The 17,009-nt window shown below is 36.5% G+C and overlaps 1 protein-coding gene across 1 annotated transcript in view; it reads left to right on the top strand.

Moving 5' to 3' along the window:
• Positions 1 to 17,009, top strand: part of ABCA13 (ATP binding cassette subfamily A member 13) — a 572,876-nt gene that overhangs the window by 478,271 nt on the left and 77,596 nt on the right. Inside the window, 2 exon segments of the mRNA XM_064290236.1 lie at positions 3,837 to 4,029; positions 6,837 to 6,946. Of these exon segments, the coding sequence (XP_064146306.1) occupies positions 3,837 to 4,029; positions 6,837 to 6,946 (303 nt within the window).

The following is a 17,009-nucleotide window of genomic DNA, read 5'->3' as shown; positions in this document are numbered from 1 at the left end:
TCTCGTGTAGGGTCCACAATGCCATGTCTCCCCTATCCATGACCCATGTGGCCTCGATTGGCCTGTTCTTTCCAAGTGGTACATGTTTCCCTCTGACTTGTTCTTATGAGAGGGATCTGTCATGGAGAAATTACTAATTAGGACCATGTCACTGGAGAGCCTATTAAAAATTGTAAAGGCAAATTATTTAAAATTTTATGGTAAACTTCTTATAGAATTTTTTTCCCCTTCAGTCTTTTCATGACGTATTTCCTTCCATCACCCCTTTTCAGCTACTGAAGTAGGCAACCATTTTGAATACAAATGTAAAAGTTCTTTTGAGTTGGTCACAATAACTCTGGCATATGCAGACTTCCGATATCTGACTGAAATTTGGAATAAAATTCAGAGTGCCTTTCAAACATAATTGGTTTTGTGATTGACCCTTATATATTTAATCCCTTTTAAAACCTATAATGTAGAAACCCCTTTGCAAGATTTCGGGTGCTTAGTTCTTTAACATTTTTTTTTTAAGAGAAGGTTTTTCTTTAAGGAGAAGCCTTTCTGTATTGCCTTTGATATGGTATAAATATAAATTAAAACTGTATTTACAGTAATATAATTTTTTATGTAAATAGTCAATATTTATTGTTCTTTCTCAAAGTGAAGGGGTAAGGACAAAGAAATTTAATTTAATGTTCATGTTACTGGCCTACTACTCTCTTATGGATGACTGTCACAATGACTAAGCCAATTTGTTTTTAACATTGAGATATAACCAGACCACTAATCATTGCCTAAAAGATAAAGTCCGAGATTCTTAACATAGTCTTTGGTGAGCTGCATCTCTGCAAGCCTAGCGTCTCATACTTTGTCAAACTACTGGAATCTTTCCTCAGCCTCCACATAGATGTACACTGGTCTTGGACCCATGCTAAGTCTGTGTCCTCTGCCAAGATTGACCTCTCTGACTTCCAGCACCTCCTCCCAGCCTCTTCCCTGCCTCCCTCAGTATTTCCACTGCATCCTATTGCTCACTATCAAGGCACATCCACGTTGTTTTATAGGCTTTATATCTTAATCTCCTCTGCTTGAGCCTAAGTTCCTTCATGTGCAAAATGCAGTGAAAACTGTGTGAGCCGGAACTCAATGGGACTGCCTTGTTTTTCCTGGTCTTGCAAATTTTCTACCTTTGACAGGGTGCAGTCTTACCACTTTAGTATTGCTCATTTTAGTGGAAAATATTTGAGTTTTCCTCCTCTGCCAGGTTTCCATCTTACATAGGCACCGGCTTTTACAGACTTTACTGTATTTTTGCTAGATGCTAACTAAATTTATACTTCTTGTAGTTGAATCATGGAAGAAAATATAAAATCCCTGCCCTGTATCAGAGGAACAGATCTCTTGCCTTCCTTGGACCTATGCAGTCTATCCATGAATAGCATGTGTTGGGGATGTGAGCACTGGATGCTCTGAGCCCACTGTGTTGCTGTTCTTCCCAGACTCATTACACAGGCTCTGGTCCTGCAGGTCATGCTGCTGGCCTTTGGTTTTATGCTGAGAAATCCAGATCTCCTGTAGAACCTGAGCCCTGCCTAGACCCCAGACAGATGGGTGGGCTTCTGAGAGTTCTTGACTCCTCTCTCTCCCATCTGGAGCTGTCATTTGTTCTCTGCACCCGAAGTCCTAGCTGAGTCAGAACAGTCACATGGATCCAGTACAGCATTTCTCTTCTGGGGTTAGGTATACTGAAGATCTAGAAAGTACTGCTATACCTAGTGCCCATCTGGATTCTTCCTCTTTAATATAGATGTCATTGGTGACTATTAATTGGAAGATTACTGAGTAACACGTATGTGAGCACAGTTTGATAAATGTATTCTCATGTTGGATTGTTGTGATGAGACCAGGGTCAAGGGTCCTCCATCCATTAGAGTAGCTTTAGGTTTAAATAAATGTACATGCCTAGACCCGACATTAGAACCATAAAAGGACAGGCTCTGGGGGTGGGAAACACGTTGTATTGGTAAAACTTCCCAGGTAACTAATGAGGACAGGAGAACCACTGATCTGGGTGACAGTGGGGTGGACAGAAGATATAGGAAAGAACACAGGCGGAGTGAGAAAATGATCTTTGGAAGGCCAAGATAGGGTAAGTGCCAGGAAATATACCTTCTAGGGCTGAGGAAGCAAAGTAAACTATATACCAGGCTTCATGGAGAATTAGAATTTCATTCAAAATAAAGCAACATTTTCTCCAGGAGGGAAAAAAAAAGAGAAGAAAAGTACCTTCAACTAGAAAGGGAGGAGAGGGGTCCAGTTCATATTTTTCCCTCCTTTTACATTAAGTAAATTGCTTTTCTGAAGTAGCATTCATACAGGAAAATCTAAAACTCAGTTGCATTTTCAAAGTTGCATACACCCGTATCACCCCCTCTCAGATTAATAAATTGAAAAATAAGAGCACCTCAGAAGCCCCCTCATAGACCTCTCCCATTTCATAACCACCCTATAGCCAACCACTATTCTTATTTTTAAATCCATTGATTTCATTGTTCAGCCTTTTAAGTCTTATATAAATGGAGTTATACAACAAATACTCCCATGTATCTAGCTATAGTTTCTCATCATCTACGTTGTATGTGGAATAAACTATATATTTGTCAAATGGTGATTTCAGGTATGGAAAATAATATAGGGAAAAGCACTGGGGTGCTAGGCATTGGCAGTGAATATTTTACTTTATTTTGAAATAGTTTAAGATTTCAAGAAGTAGCAAAATTGGTATGGTGAGTTCCTATGTACCTCTTGCCCACTTCTCCAATGATAATATGATATACATGGTATAACCATAATACATTGTCAAAATCAGAGAACGGATGTTGATTCAATGCTAACTCAATGGTCTGTACCTTTTCAATCATTAAAACGCTGGCATATTGCACTTTACGGGGAAATTGAAAATTTATTTGCAAGTTAAAATGCAGCAGATTGAAAATCATGCAGAAGATTGAAAAATGAGCAATCCAGTATAAATTTTTCACTCATCGGAGAAATACTATTGAATATAATGCTGAAGGCATTATGCAATGTGTTTGCCATCCTATCCTTTTACATAATTCAATAAGTACTATATGACATTTGAGAACTTTTATATACCACCGGTGGGAAACCCTGTGAGACGGTTCTACTTTGTCATACACTGTCACTGAGTGAATGGTATGATGGCACACGACAACAACAACATATGCAATCTACTCTATTAAATAACCTGTTTAATTACTTTTCTAAAAGTACTTAGACAAGTTGGCTCCTTATAAATTTGTTATACCTTCTTTATTGCACAAGTCTGGCATAACTTTTTAATTCATAAAATTGAAAAGTAGCACTAGGTAAGTGTTGTTCCTTTTTAGTGTCTTATAGGAATGTAAGTGTCTCCTTTAGATGAATGACCGAAAACTGACTGTTGCTGGTAATATGTAATCAGATGGCAGGAAAAGGATGATACTGCGGATATCTAGAGGAGCCTGGGTCATGTAAGCAGTTTACAGTTGTCTGCTTACCTGAAGGCTGGAGGTTTGAACCTACCCAGTATCTCCACAGAAGAAAAGCCTGGTGATCTGTTTCTGTGAAGATTAGCCAAGAAAACCCTATGGATCATTTCTACTCCGTAATACATGGGTTTGCCAGGAATTGGAGTTGACTCTACAGCAGCAGGGTTCCCCCCCCCTCCCCGCCACTCCCAGCGGTGTGAAGATCGTGTCTTTTGTTTTTATAGATTTCTGACCTCTCTGTCTTTGTGGACTATTCCAGTATAATCTCTCATGTGTGAATTATCTCTAACTTTATCTTCCCAGGGGTCATTCTGCCCTCAGAGACACAGTAAAAACTTCTAAGGATATAGATGTTGAAAAAGAGCAAATGAGGGTGTTTGAAGGAAGAACCAGTGGAGATATTCTTGTGTTACACAATCTTAGTAAAAGTTATCAAAGCTTTTTCAAGAAGACCACTGCTGTGCAAGATATTAGTTTGGGCATACCAAGAGGAGAGGTAAAGAAGCTTCTATTTGACTCCTTCCTGCTGCAATCCTGTAGAATTCTAATTGTTAATTGTTATTTTCAGAATATCTGAAATAAAACCTAAAAGGAACCTTCCAGTTTCAGGAACTGCTGTAAAATCAACAGAAACAGAAGACCTGTAGTTTTGGTTTTTTCCATAGTGAAAACTTTGCTGATTGATAGAGTTTGTTTCATAATTTTTTAAAAATTCATGTGAATGGGGAGTTTTAACTATTGTTTGGGTTGTGGGATGACTTTTTACTCAGTGGAAATATTTTGTGAATCCAGTTAATCAAGGGAAGCACTTCCAGCTTGGACTTTAATATTCTTTAAGTGGCCAATTAGACCCATCTAGTAAAATGCTACTCTGCCAAGATAAAGAAAACTCACACACCATAGTAGTAGCTCATAAATTTTTTCATGAATATGGTGCTAATAAGAGAAGAAATGTTTAATCGGAACTGACAGAAGCCATATAAATTGCTCTTGATTTGTGCTTGATGTGTAAGAGAAATTAGTTCCGGAAATGATTACCTTTAATTAACTGTTAAAAATAAAAGAGCGCCTTGGATTTATATTGTTCCAAACTCCTAAGAAATTCAAAGTAGGTTATATCGTTATCTGATTAGCATCTGTGCCCTGTTTGTGAGCTAAGAGCTGAGAGTAGGTGTTTCAGATATGAGTATTCCGAGGCAGGAAGAGTCAAGTGACCCATCTATAGCAATTCAGCAGTAGCCTTAGAATCTGGGCTATGATTTGTAGTAGAACAAAATGTTAAGGAAACATTTTGTAGTTGATGTTGTTTGCTACTTTTCTAAGACTAGCTACGCCGTCTTAGGCATCTTATTGACTGAGGAGCCCTGGTGGTTCAGTGGTAAAGAGCTTGTCTACTAACCAAAAGGTCAGCAGTTCAACTTCACCAGCCACCCCTTGGAAACCATATGGGGCAGTTCTACTCTGTCCTGTAGGGTCGCTGTGAGTAGGAATCAACTCAACGGCACAGAACAGCAACAACAACAAGCTTTTATGGGTATCACCATTTAATTACCTAGATCTAACTTCTATGCCAGGGCCTGTGGAAGATACAGAGATGACTAAGGACTGCCCTTCACACTCTAGGAATTAATAATTGAGTAAGAAGTAAAAGATCAAAAACATATTCAGTATTATATAACAGCTTAAGTGTTGTCCTGAAGTAAAACAAGATTAAAAGTAAACAGGGGATATTGTCTTAAGTGCTATAAGTTCAGGGAAGGACAGCAGGGCAGGCCTGGGCTCTTAGGGAAGGGAGGGAGCACTGTATAAAAATATAGGTTTTGCTTTAAGCTTTGAAGGATAGGTATAGTTTAGATAGGCTGGTGGAGTTTTACCTTGGCACATCCAGCTCAGTTGTGGTCTGACTGACAATAGTGACATGGCACAGCCCTGGAGCAAGATGGGTCATTTTTCAGATGGGGGAGATATCCAGTTTAATTAGAAGAAAGATGGTAATTGAAGCAGGTGGCAGTTCAGGAAAGCAGCTGGCATCCAGGGGTAAAACATAGGGTATGAGCTAGTTAGGTGAATCATGGTGTCAGGGGTAGTAGAGCTTCAGTTTTCCAGGAAGTCAGTTTACATAGGCAGTCTATCAGTCTGTCAGCAGGTAGCAGCACATTAGGGCACAGCAACCATCAGGAAACAAATATGGTGGAAGGAAGTCAGCAAGAACCAGTGAGACTCCATCTGCAAGGTAGAATCTTAGGCAAAGAATATACTGAGGTACAAGATAGAGACTAGGTCTAGAAAAGAAAGCAAAAAGGCGATCTCTAACATAGAATGTAATACAGGATTGAATCAAGAAATAAGCTAACTTGATGCTGTGCGTTGAGCATGGAACTAGAAGTCATTAAATATTGCCTTCTTAATTAAGGTCAGCACTAGCCCAGATCCTAGGTTAGGATTAAATTTACAAATGACAATTAAATATCCTGTTCAATGGAAAAACAAGGTGTACGAGAAGGGTGGAAATCAAATTGGAATAACTATCTATATATAGTTATATACTAACTGTATATATAATATGGGAAACACTGGTGGTGTAGTGGTTAAGAGCTACAGCTGTTGACCAAAAGGTGAGCAGTTCGAATCTACCAGAAGCTCCTTGGAAACCCTATGGGACAATTCTACTCTGCCCTATAGGGTTGCTATGAGTTGGCATTGACTCGATGGCAACGGGTTTTACACACACACACACACACACACACACAGACAAATACACACATATATAACAAAAAAAAATGGCAATCGGTTATATATATATATATCTCAAAAGCAACAAGAAACCCTGCCGTCATAGAGTCAGGATTCGAACTGCTGAGCTCTTGGTTAGCAGCCATAGTTCTTAACCACTATGCCACCAGGGTTTCCATATATCTATATACATATTTTTTTTATGTATATATAGTTAGTATATATATAGTAGGGTATGGGGAAAATGGAAAATGGACTATCTTTAGAAAGTACTTTTAAAATATATGTGACATGGGAAATATCAGCATAGTTTGGGGTAGTTGACATTTACTTCTCATTTGCTTGAGTTTCCTACAGCAATATCTATAAATTCATGCTGGAAATTTTATACCATTGAAATGCAATGATGGTTTTGAAAGTACTTCATAATCCTTGAAGTGTTTTATACAGTGGTATTATTTTAAAAGTCTACAATGAACACAAACCGACAGTATCAACTCAGCTGATTGAAAACATATGCTGGCTCTTACCTAATTTTTATTTAATTTTTTAACTTTTGTCTCCTCTTAGTGCTTTGGGCTTCTAGGAGTGAATGGAGCTGGAAAGAGCACCACGTTCAAAATGCTGAATGGTGACATTGCTCCGACGTCAGGACGTGCTGTCATCAGGACTCCCATGGGGTGAGATCCGATTTCACCATTTTTGCTGCCTGAAGAGATAACAATCAAGTCCCCATCACTCTTAGCATTCCCTTAGCCCTGTGTGCTAAAGTCTGAAATGCCATTTTCTTCCAAATTTGCTGTCCAGTTACTAATTCTCCGAAGGGGGAATAGCCCCTCCAAATTGGAATGTATTCGTTATCATTAGTGTTGAAGTTTTTTATACATTCACCTGCAAAAAATATATATATATATATATAAATATAAATATATATATATATAAATTCTCAGTTTTTGTGGTGTCAGTTTTATCAGGTTTTTCCTTTGTGTTTCTTGCTTTTTGAATCTCGTTTAAGAAATTCTTCCCTTTCTGAGGTCACAAAGCTATTCTCTGATTTTCATTTCAAAGCTTTTTCTTTTTTTCCTACTTTCATGTCTAGTTTATGTGGCATTTATATTAGAATACACTGTGTAGCAGAAATACAATTAGATTTTTTTCTATCTGGAATTCTGCTTTGCCTATGATATGATTTTCTCAGTAAAATACCCTCCGCCCGTTGACTGGAAGTGCCTCTTCCCATACACAGGTTGTCATATGTGCTGGGAACTCCGCCTTCATCTCTGGTTCTGTGATTCACCATAACAGGTGGCACTGCCTGTGTCTTTTCCTTGTTTTTCGTTTTAAGAATTGTTTGCACTATTCTGGTCCCTTATTAATACATATTAATTTTATAATCATTTTATAAAATGCTTTAAAAATGTTCCAGTACTTGAATGTTGTTTGGAATTGCATCAACTTGGTACTATAATTTGACACCTCTATGATTCTTGTCTGCCTTTTCCTGGACTATGATATATATTGCCATTTATTCAGACTGTTGGTGAAATATTATTTAATTCTGTTTTTCCATTTTTTAATAAAGTTATGGCATATCTTCTTTTAGATTTATTCATCCAGATGAATTTGTCTTCATTAGGAGTTGATTCATCTCTTAATTATTTATTTTGTTCGTGTTCTTTTTGTTCGATGTTCTCATGGCCCTTGGCATTTTGCTGGCTCACCTTGCAAGTGAGTTTGCTCATGTGCTTTTGCTTTTGCTGTCTCTGTGTGCCGCCCCTGTCTAGCTGTTTTGTGGCTCCTTCCCTAGATCTCTAATCTGGAACCTGGTCTTACATTGACAGCTTTGGGGTCCCATCTTGCAGCAATATAAAGTATACTCCATTTCCGATACTGAGTAACTGGCCCCGCCACTGCTGACTCAGCCAAGAGGATTGTTGTTGTAGCGGCTCTGACTCATGATGATCTCATATACAATGGGACGAAGTGTTGACCAGTCCGGGGCTATCCCCATGATCAGTTGCAGAATGGACCATTGTGATCCATAGAGCTTTCACTGGCTGATTTTCAGAAGTAGATCTTCAAACCTTTCTTGCTGGTCCATCTTAGTCTGGAAGCTCTGCTGAAGCCTGTTCAGCATCATAGCAACACGCAAGCCTCCACTGACAGACAGAGGGATGGTGGCTGCACTTCAGGTGCACTGATGCCTTTTCAGCCCTTTTTCATGAGAGGCAGGGCTGTGCTCTAGACCCAGGTATTGAACTTGATTTTGCTTCCACCCCCATACATGAAGTACATTAGGTTCGCTTTACTGTACATAAGTCAGATTCCTAACTATCTTTATAAAATTCATACACAGGAGCCAGTGGGCTGGTGGTTTTAGAGCTGGCCTCCTGCTTTTTGTTTCTGTTCTGTTCCTGACCCACAGAAATGTTTATTTTTGAATGTGGTCATATCTCATTAATCAAATAGTATATTTATCTATCATTAGTTTGAGTTACTACTACTATTTTATACACTGGCTATATGGCAATGAGTAAAGCAAAAAAATTATTAATCATTTTTTGCATGTTTAGAAAGAAATGTAAGGCATAGTGCCTACAATTTCTCACTGGAATTTTTTAAAAAATATAATTTGCTTATTTTGTTGTTGTTGGGAATACACACAATAAAACATACACCAATTCAATGCTTTCTATATGCATCACTTAGTGACATTGATTACATTTTTCAAGTAGTACAACCCTTCTCACCCTCCTTTTCTGAGTTGTCCCTCCCCCATTAACATAAATTCACTGCCCTGTAATATTCCTAGCTAATCTTTTGAGTTGCTGTTGTCCCTTTGATCTCATATAGACAGAAGAACATAATGCTCAAGACATATATTTTTAACTAGTTAAGCTAAACTATCTGGTTTTAAGAAAACTTCAGGGGATATTTTTGGTTTAAGGTTTAAAGATTATCTCAGGGCAATAGTTTCAGGGGTTCATCCATTGGAATTTTAATTGACTTTATGTTGCACTTATATTTTGACTATACTCTGTCTTCTCTTCCACAAACCTTGTATATCAAAATCTAATTCATTTATAAAAGCATTTAATTGATCCTCATGTTGTATATAGAATATAAAACTCTTATCAGTAAGCAATGAAACATTTGTCTTTTTTTTCCCCTATTGTAGTACCTCTGATTCCAATTCTTTTTACTGTTTTCCTTAGAATTATCAAAGCAATGTTAAATGAAAATAGTATGCATCCTATGTCTTACAGAAATGGTAGTTTTTCTATTTTATTAAATATAATATTAGCTTGGAAATTATCCATATGTGTAATTTCCATACATATATACGTATGTATAATTTCTGTACATATATGCATATGTATAACTTCCATACATACATATGTATAATTTCTGTACATATATAAAAGTAAAAAAATTTTTTTTTTTTTTTTACTTTTATACATATGTATAATTTCCATACATACATGTATGGAGCCCTGGTGGAGCAGTGGTTAAGAACTTGGCTGCTAACCAAAAGGTCAGCAGTTTGAATCCACCAACCACTCCTTGGAAACCCTATGGGGCAGTTTTACTCTATCCTATAGGTTCACTATGAGTTGGAAGTGACTCAACGTCACATAACAACAATAACAACAAATATATATGTATATATATAATTTATTATCTCAAGCATTATTTTGTAATTTTATTGAGAGTTCTCTTAGGAAATATCTTAAATTTATCTTATTACCATTCTTGCAGAAGAGCGTATTTTATAGCTTTTTTCTTTTGACATGAGATATTAACCAAAACTTCTTGATTTGAATGATTTTTAAATTTTTATTTCTTTGTTAATAATCAAGTCATTTAAAACTACAAATATGATTTTTATACAGTTTTACCTTGATTCCAGAAATTTAGCATGCTATTATTGCTGTCATTCTTTTCTAAATGGCATGTATTTTTATTTAATCTTTCTCATAAAAACTACTTAGAAGAGTATTTTCAGATCTTCAAAATGCTGTTTCTTGGTTTCATTTTCTTAAACTTTCTTTTTAAAAATGTTTTATTGAAGTATAATTTTCATATAGAAGAGAACATCTCAATGAATTTTCACAAAGTGGATACATTTTTATGATCAGTAGCTAGCTCAAGAAACAGAACAAGACCTGTAACCCGTTGTGTTGAGTTGATTCCAAATCATGGAGACCCTATAGGACAGAGGAGAACTGCCCCATAGGGTTTGCCAAGGAGCAGCTGATGGATTCAAACTGTTGACCTTTCAGTTAGCACCTGTAGCTCACTGTAGCTCTTAACCACTGTCTGTCAGGGCTCTAGAACAAGACCAATCAAACCCATTCCCCTAAAGTTGATTCTGACCCAGTCCAGCAACCCTTAAATATTTCTAATCACTTCTCCCTCTTAAGGGTAACTACAACCCTGATTTATTTTCTTGTAGCTTAGTGTATTATTGCAAGCAAATTTTTTGTATCTCAGATCCAGGCCAAGATTTAGAACATTGACAGCTAACCCAGAAGTGCCTCTATGTGCCCTATCCCAGTAACATCCCCCTCTCTCCAAAAGGCTTCTTATGATTTTATCACTCAAGACTGTATTTCTATGCCCTGAAGTTTAATCTTGCTCATTTGTAAAACTTGATATAACTTTCAAGTCTCTCAATCTACAGATTCCCCCCTCCATTCCTTTCTTTCATTTACACTTTATCAGCTGAAGAATCAACTGGACTTGGAGAGTTGCCTGCAGACTTTGCTGATTGTATACTGAGAAATCTAACATGTTTCTCTGTCCTCTCTATTTCTTACAAGTTGCAGCTTAATCCAGAGGCTTGATCAGGCTTAGGTTCAATTTTTTGGCGTGACTAAGCGTAAGGTTGTATTGTTTTCTTTCACCAAGAGGTGCACACTATTTGGTCTGTACTGTTTTCAACAACAAACAACAACATTCTTTTTATGTTTTAGGATCTCCTTTTCTCTTCCTCTCTCTGTTCCCTGCAGTCTAGTTTTCTCCTTCATATATTGGGAATAATAATAACTCAAATATTTGAATGAGGGCTTCAGTGATATACTGTATAAAAGTCACCATGTCCAGTAACAGGCATATGGTTGCCATTTAAGAAATATTTCCTTTCCTAACTTAAATGAGAAAAGTTGGAAACTTGAAAGCTTAGCTATCTGACTCCAGATGCTAAAGTTTTAATCACTGTGCTGTCTATATTGGCTCTTAACTGTTATAACTATTGCTGTCTGAGGGCAAAGAATGCAATTATACTTTGGTTAGTCTATGTTAAGAGATGAAAACCTAACATTAGGAACTAATTATGTTCAGGGATAGAAAATGGAGTGAGTTAATTAGCTGAGTAAGTGTTTGAGGTTTCTATATGTAAAAAAAAAAGGCAATTCTGACTCATAGTGACACTATAGGTTAGAGTAGAACTGCCCCACAGGGTTTCTAAGGCTGTGGGTTTGGTTTTGTTTTGTTTTGTTTTTGTAATCTTTATGGAAGCAAACTGCTGCACCTTTTTCCCCTTGAATGGTTGGTGGGCTTGAATCTCTGACCTTTTGGTTAGCAGCCAAGTGTTTAACTACAAAACCACCAGGGTTCCTTTATAGGTATAAAGAGAGTCATATATACTTTTAACATTCTGGAAGGAAGTCATGCCGTATGGAATTAAAGCTCTCCTGTGTCATGTTGTTAATTTTTGCCTGCAGTTATATGAGTAAGAAGCAAGGTGTGTTTGTCTGAGGTGCTATTCTTTTTTTTGAAGAGCCTGGTGGTGCAGTGGTTAAAACGCTTGGCTGCTAGTTGTAAAGGTAGGTGATTTGAACTTACCAGCTGCTTCCTAGAAGCAAGATATGGCAGTCTGCTTCCACAAAGATTACAGTCTTGGAAATCCTATGGGGGAAGTTCTACTCTGTCCTATAGAATTACTATGAATCGGAATGGACTCAACGGCAATGTTTTTTATTTTTTGAAGCTTCTCTATTTACAAGTACAAATGGACAAAGGAAATCAGAACTTCAAATGGAAACAAAAACGTGTGGTTTATTTTTTTCCTTCCCAGAAGACTTGACTGTGTCCTTTCTATCATTCCATTCCATCATTTGTAAAATAATTGGAAAATGAAATTCAAATAGCTGCTCTTGAAAGGAAGAATAAATTTACATCCCCATAATGGTCTGAAAGTTCCTTATTATACTACATATCTGTGTAATTAGTGTAATTACAACTAAATCACACTTGCATTAATTTTATTCACACTTGCATTAATTTTATTTTTAACCTTATTTGTAATGTTAATCGAGCATTGGTATTCAAGGAATTAATTGAGTAATTAGCAACACAAAGGAATTTTTAACTACTTAGAGAGTTAGAATATACCTTCCTGTCCATAAAGCTCATAACTTATCGCTACCTAATTGAAACACGTTGATTCACTTATTCCGTAGATTAAGGTTTATTTTGCCTCTCCAATGAAGTTGTATAATATCAGAAACAGTGCTTTTTTCTCTCCCTTGTTTAATTTATTAATTTTCATGACTGCATAACCGCAAACCTGAGAATAAGATATGTGTACAAAGAACTTGTTTCCAAACTGACCATTTTAATTCTTTTTAAAGTACTTCTTGGGCTTCTGATATGACAGTGGTCACAAACTGAGACTGCACACCAAAAATTACGTGCATTTTTATTTAGCTAGCACGGTGTTTGAATCCTTGAATTTGATTGCCCTTGGTCCTATACTCGCCAATTTGTCACAACTCCCACTACTCCATATTGCCTCACTATTGGTACCATCAGATATTTGACTTGACTGGATTATGAAAATATTTGTTTGCAGTCTCTGAACAAAAGTAATGGCCAGTGAAAATAGTCATAATTTATTGTAGCTCTACTATTCATCAAGCACTGTTAGGGGTTTTACATTCTTGTTGTTAGGTGTCTTTGAGTTGGTTCCAACTCATAGCCACCTTATGTACAACAGAAGGAAACACTGCCCAGTCCTGCTCCATCCTCACAGTTGTTGTGCTTGAGCCCATTGTTGCAATCCATCTCATTGAGAGCCTTCCCCTTTTTCACTGACCTCCACTTTACTAAGCATGATGTCCTTCTCCAGGGACTGTTCTCTCCTGATAACATTCTTAATCCTGATTACATTCTGAATCTCTTCTGATGACTGTGACAACCTTGAAAAGAGGATATTATCCTAATTTTACTGACAAGGAATCAGATTCACTAAGTGGCTTGCCAGAAGTGAACCTTCTACAAAGTGGAGGAGGATTTGAATCTACACTTGCCCAATTCTCAATCTCATATTCTTTCTCCCCCACCTACATAAATTATTGGGGGTTGGAGAGGGAGAGAAGGAAAGAAACCACAATCTATAGGGCATAAAATATGAAAAAAAGGAGTAGCAAGAGATAAATTTTAAAATTGGCAAGTTGACAGATACCAGAACAAGCATACACAATTTTAATAAGTGTTATTGGGTTTAGCTTTTCTTAAAAAACAAAACAAAACTACGTTGAGAAATTATGTCTTTTCTATGACACACTTAACACAAAATCATGATGAAAATTAAAAATAAAAGAATGGCAATTAGGCAAATATAAAGGAAGCAACAATGGGTGAATATATTAACATTCAATAAACAGAATTCAAGAAAAAGGCATATTTGAGGCAAAATATTTTACGTTAATAAAATGTGTTATTCAACAGGAAATCATTACAGTGAAAAGTTCTGTGTGTGAAATACATACGATGAATATGTGCAAAACAAACAAACTCTGCTGGAAGACCAGAAAGAGAATGACAGGAATATACAGTGTTTGAATTAAGAGACTTTTAACTTTTCATGCTCATCATCTGATGATTGAGGAAGCGTAATGTATATGCAGAATGTGAATAACATCATCATCACGTATAACAAGGCTCTACATCAGTGCAAGGAGTCTGGGGTTGTGCAGTTAATGCCCATGGCTGCTAACCAAAAGGTTTTAAATTCAAGTCCACGCAGAGGCACCACAGGAGAAAGGCCTGATAATCCACTTCTGAAAAATCAGCCAGTGAAAATTCTATGAAATGCAGGTCTACTCTAACACCTATGGGGTCGCCATGAGTCAAAATCAACTTGAAGGCAACTAATTAGATTAGCATATTGGTGCAAGGCACTAAATAAAATGCCTCATATTTATTTGTGAAATACTTCAGTAATTCCCATTAAAACAAGAAGCAGAGAATAACTCTGTCAACATTGTTATTTAGCATTCTTCTTGGATTGAAGTTCCTGCTGTAAAAAACAGTTAGAAACAATATAAGAGTATATCGTGACTACAACTATTATTTTTTTTCACATGATATGATTAAAATACATAAGAAAGTAAATAATTTCAACTGAGGGGGCCAGAATTTATTTAACAGAATATAAAAACAAATGACTAGCAAACATTTAAGTAACAGCTGCTGTCAGTAATATAAAAAAGGTAAACCAAAAGACAGAGAAATGTATTTTTATCTATCATTAGAAATGATTTAAGAAGTAGTACACAGTTCTATGAAGATATAGTAAAATGGGCACTGTTATATGCTTCTCTTGGAAATATAAATAATTATAATTTTCCTGGAGTTCAATTTTGGCAATATATATATAAAAAAATGGTTGAACTGGTAATTTTCAGTCTAGGAATTTATGCCCAGGAAAATAATACAAACTTAGATGAATGTTTAAATAAAAAAAAAAAAATCCATTCAACTATTACTTATAATAGTATATGTATGTGTATATATATATAAAATACATATATACTAATAATTTATAATAGGTACACAAAATACTGGAAGAATTGACAATTCAACAGTTATTGTGTATAGAGAATTACAGGTAATTTTAATTTTCCTTCTTATTTTTTCCTAGGTTTTCCAAGTCTTGTACCATGGTCATATGTTAAACAGTGAGACGATTAAATAATAAGCAATGCTCAAACTGCTTTAACACAAAGCTTTCTCTTCATATTTCAAACCAGCACTTTTGTAGCATGTTTCATTTTAATGTATGAAACGGGGATAGGCCTTTTTTTTTCCTTTTTTGCCCTAGTTTTCTCCTCTTTTGAATGCTCACTACCATAAAATTCATATGAAAAATAACTATTAAGTGCTATAACACCATCAAAATGCTAATTATAGTTGGTAGAGAACTCAAAAATTTATGTACAGATTACTCTGCTTCATATTAAGCCAGTGCAATACCAATATAAAAAAGACTTAGGACTCATTTATTGCTTATAAAGGTCTTATTTTCCTTTTTGGCTAATATTAATCGGAATTACAGCAATTTAAATCATAACTTCACCAACTAGAAACTACTTAACTGTTTTTTTCTTCTTATTTTAAATTACATGAAAAATCAACAACACTAGTGTAGGGTTAGGGAAACAATGAAGGAATATCCTCCTTAATCTTATATCAAAGCGATTTTTATTTATGTGGGCCCTATTTAGAAAAAAAAAAATCTGTCCTTCCCTCCATCCATCTGTCCATTCATCCGTCTATCAACCTATCTAATCTGTCTATCCACACTCCACACACACATATAAGCATACATACACTCTTATATTGTTGTTAGATGCCATTGAGTTGGCTCAGACTTGTAGAGACCCTATGTCATGGACTGAATTGTGTCCTACCAAAAATATGTGCCAACTTGGTTAGGCCATGATTCCCAATATTGTGTGGTTGTCCTCCATTTTGTGATTATAATTTTATGTCAAGACGATTAGGGTGGGATTGTAATACCACCCTTACTCAGGTCACCTTCCTGATCCAAGGTAAAGGGAGATTCCCTGGTGTGTGACCTGCACCAGGTTTAATCTCTCAAGAGATAAAACCTTTTGTCTCTCAGGAGATAAAAGGAAAGGGAAGCAAGCAGAGAGTTGGGGACCTTATACCACCAAGAAAGCAGCACCAGGAGGAGAGCGTGGCCTTTGGACACAGGGTCCCCAAGCCTGAGAAGCTCCTCAACTAGGGAAGATTGAAGACAAGGACCATCCTCCAGACCTGACAGAGAGAGAAAGCCTTCCACTGGAGCCGACACCCTGAATTTTGACTTCTAGCCTACTAGACTGTGAGAAAATAAATTTCTCTTTTTTAAAGCCATCTACTTGTGGTATTTCTGTTATGGCAGCACTAGATGACTAAGACACCCTATGTACAACAGAACAAAATGCTGCCTGGTCCTGGGTCATTCTCATAGGCATCATTATGCTTATGTAGTTGCAATAATATAATTTTTCATTCATTTCACTCAGTTTTTCAATTTACATTATATCAATTACATTATATTCTCAGTGTTACTGCACAGTATTCACGTTAAAGCCTGCCTAAAATTGGCCTGAATGTCTATGCCAACGTGTCCTGTGTAATTGCTCTATTTGCTATTCAGATTCTTGTTTTAAATTTTCCTTTTCTGGAGCAAAGTACCTTCTAGATATAAAACCCTTATTCTATGAAAGAAAGTTGTGCCTCTTCCCTGGCATGGCTAATTTACGATAGAGGGTGCACACCAGCAGAAGGCATTTTTGTTTAGCCATAAACATTGACTTCCGTGGGAACAATGTAGATTTTTACTGAACATTGATGTTATTTCCTGATAATATGCTGTGCTTCTTGCCTCAAGTTTCCATTGGGTTAATTATTAGGTTGTTAGGTGCCGTAGAGTCAGTTCTGACTCAT

Source organism: Loxodonta africana, chromosome 8, assembly GCF_030014295.1.
Source record: "Loxodonta africana isolate mLoxAfr1 chromosome 8, mLoxAfr1.hap2, whole genome shotgun sequence".
NCBI classification, from domain to species: Eukaryota; Metazoa; Chordata; class Mammalia; order Proboscidea; family Elephantidae; genus Loxodonta; species Loxodonta africana.
This window is presented reverse-complemented; position numbering and strand designations above follow the sequence as displayed.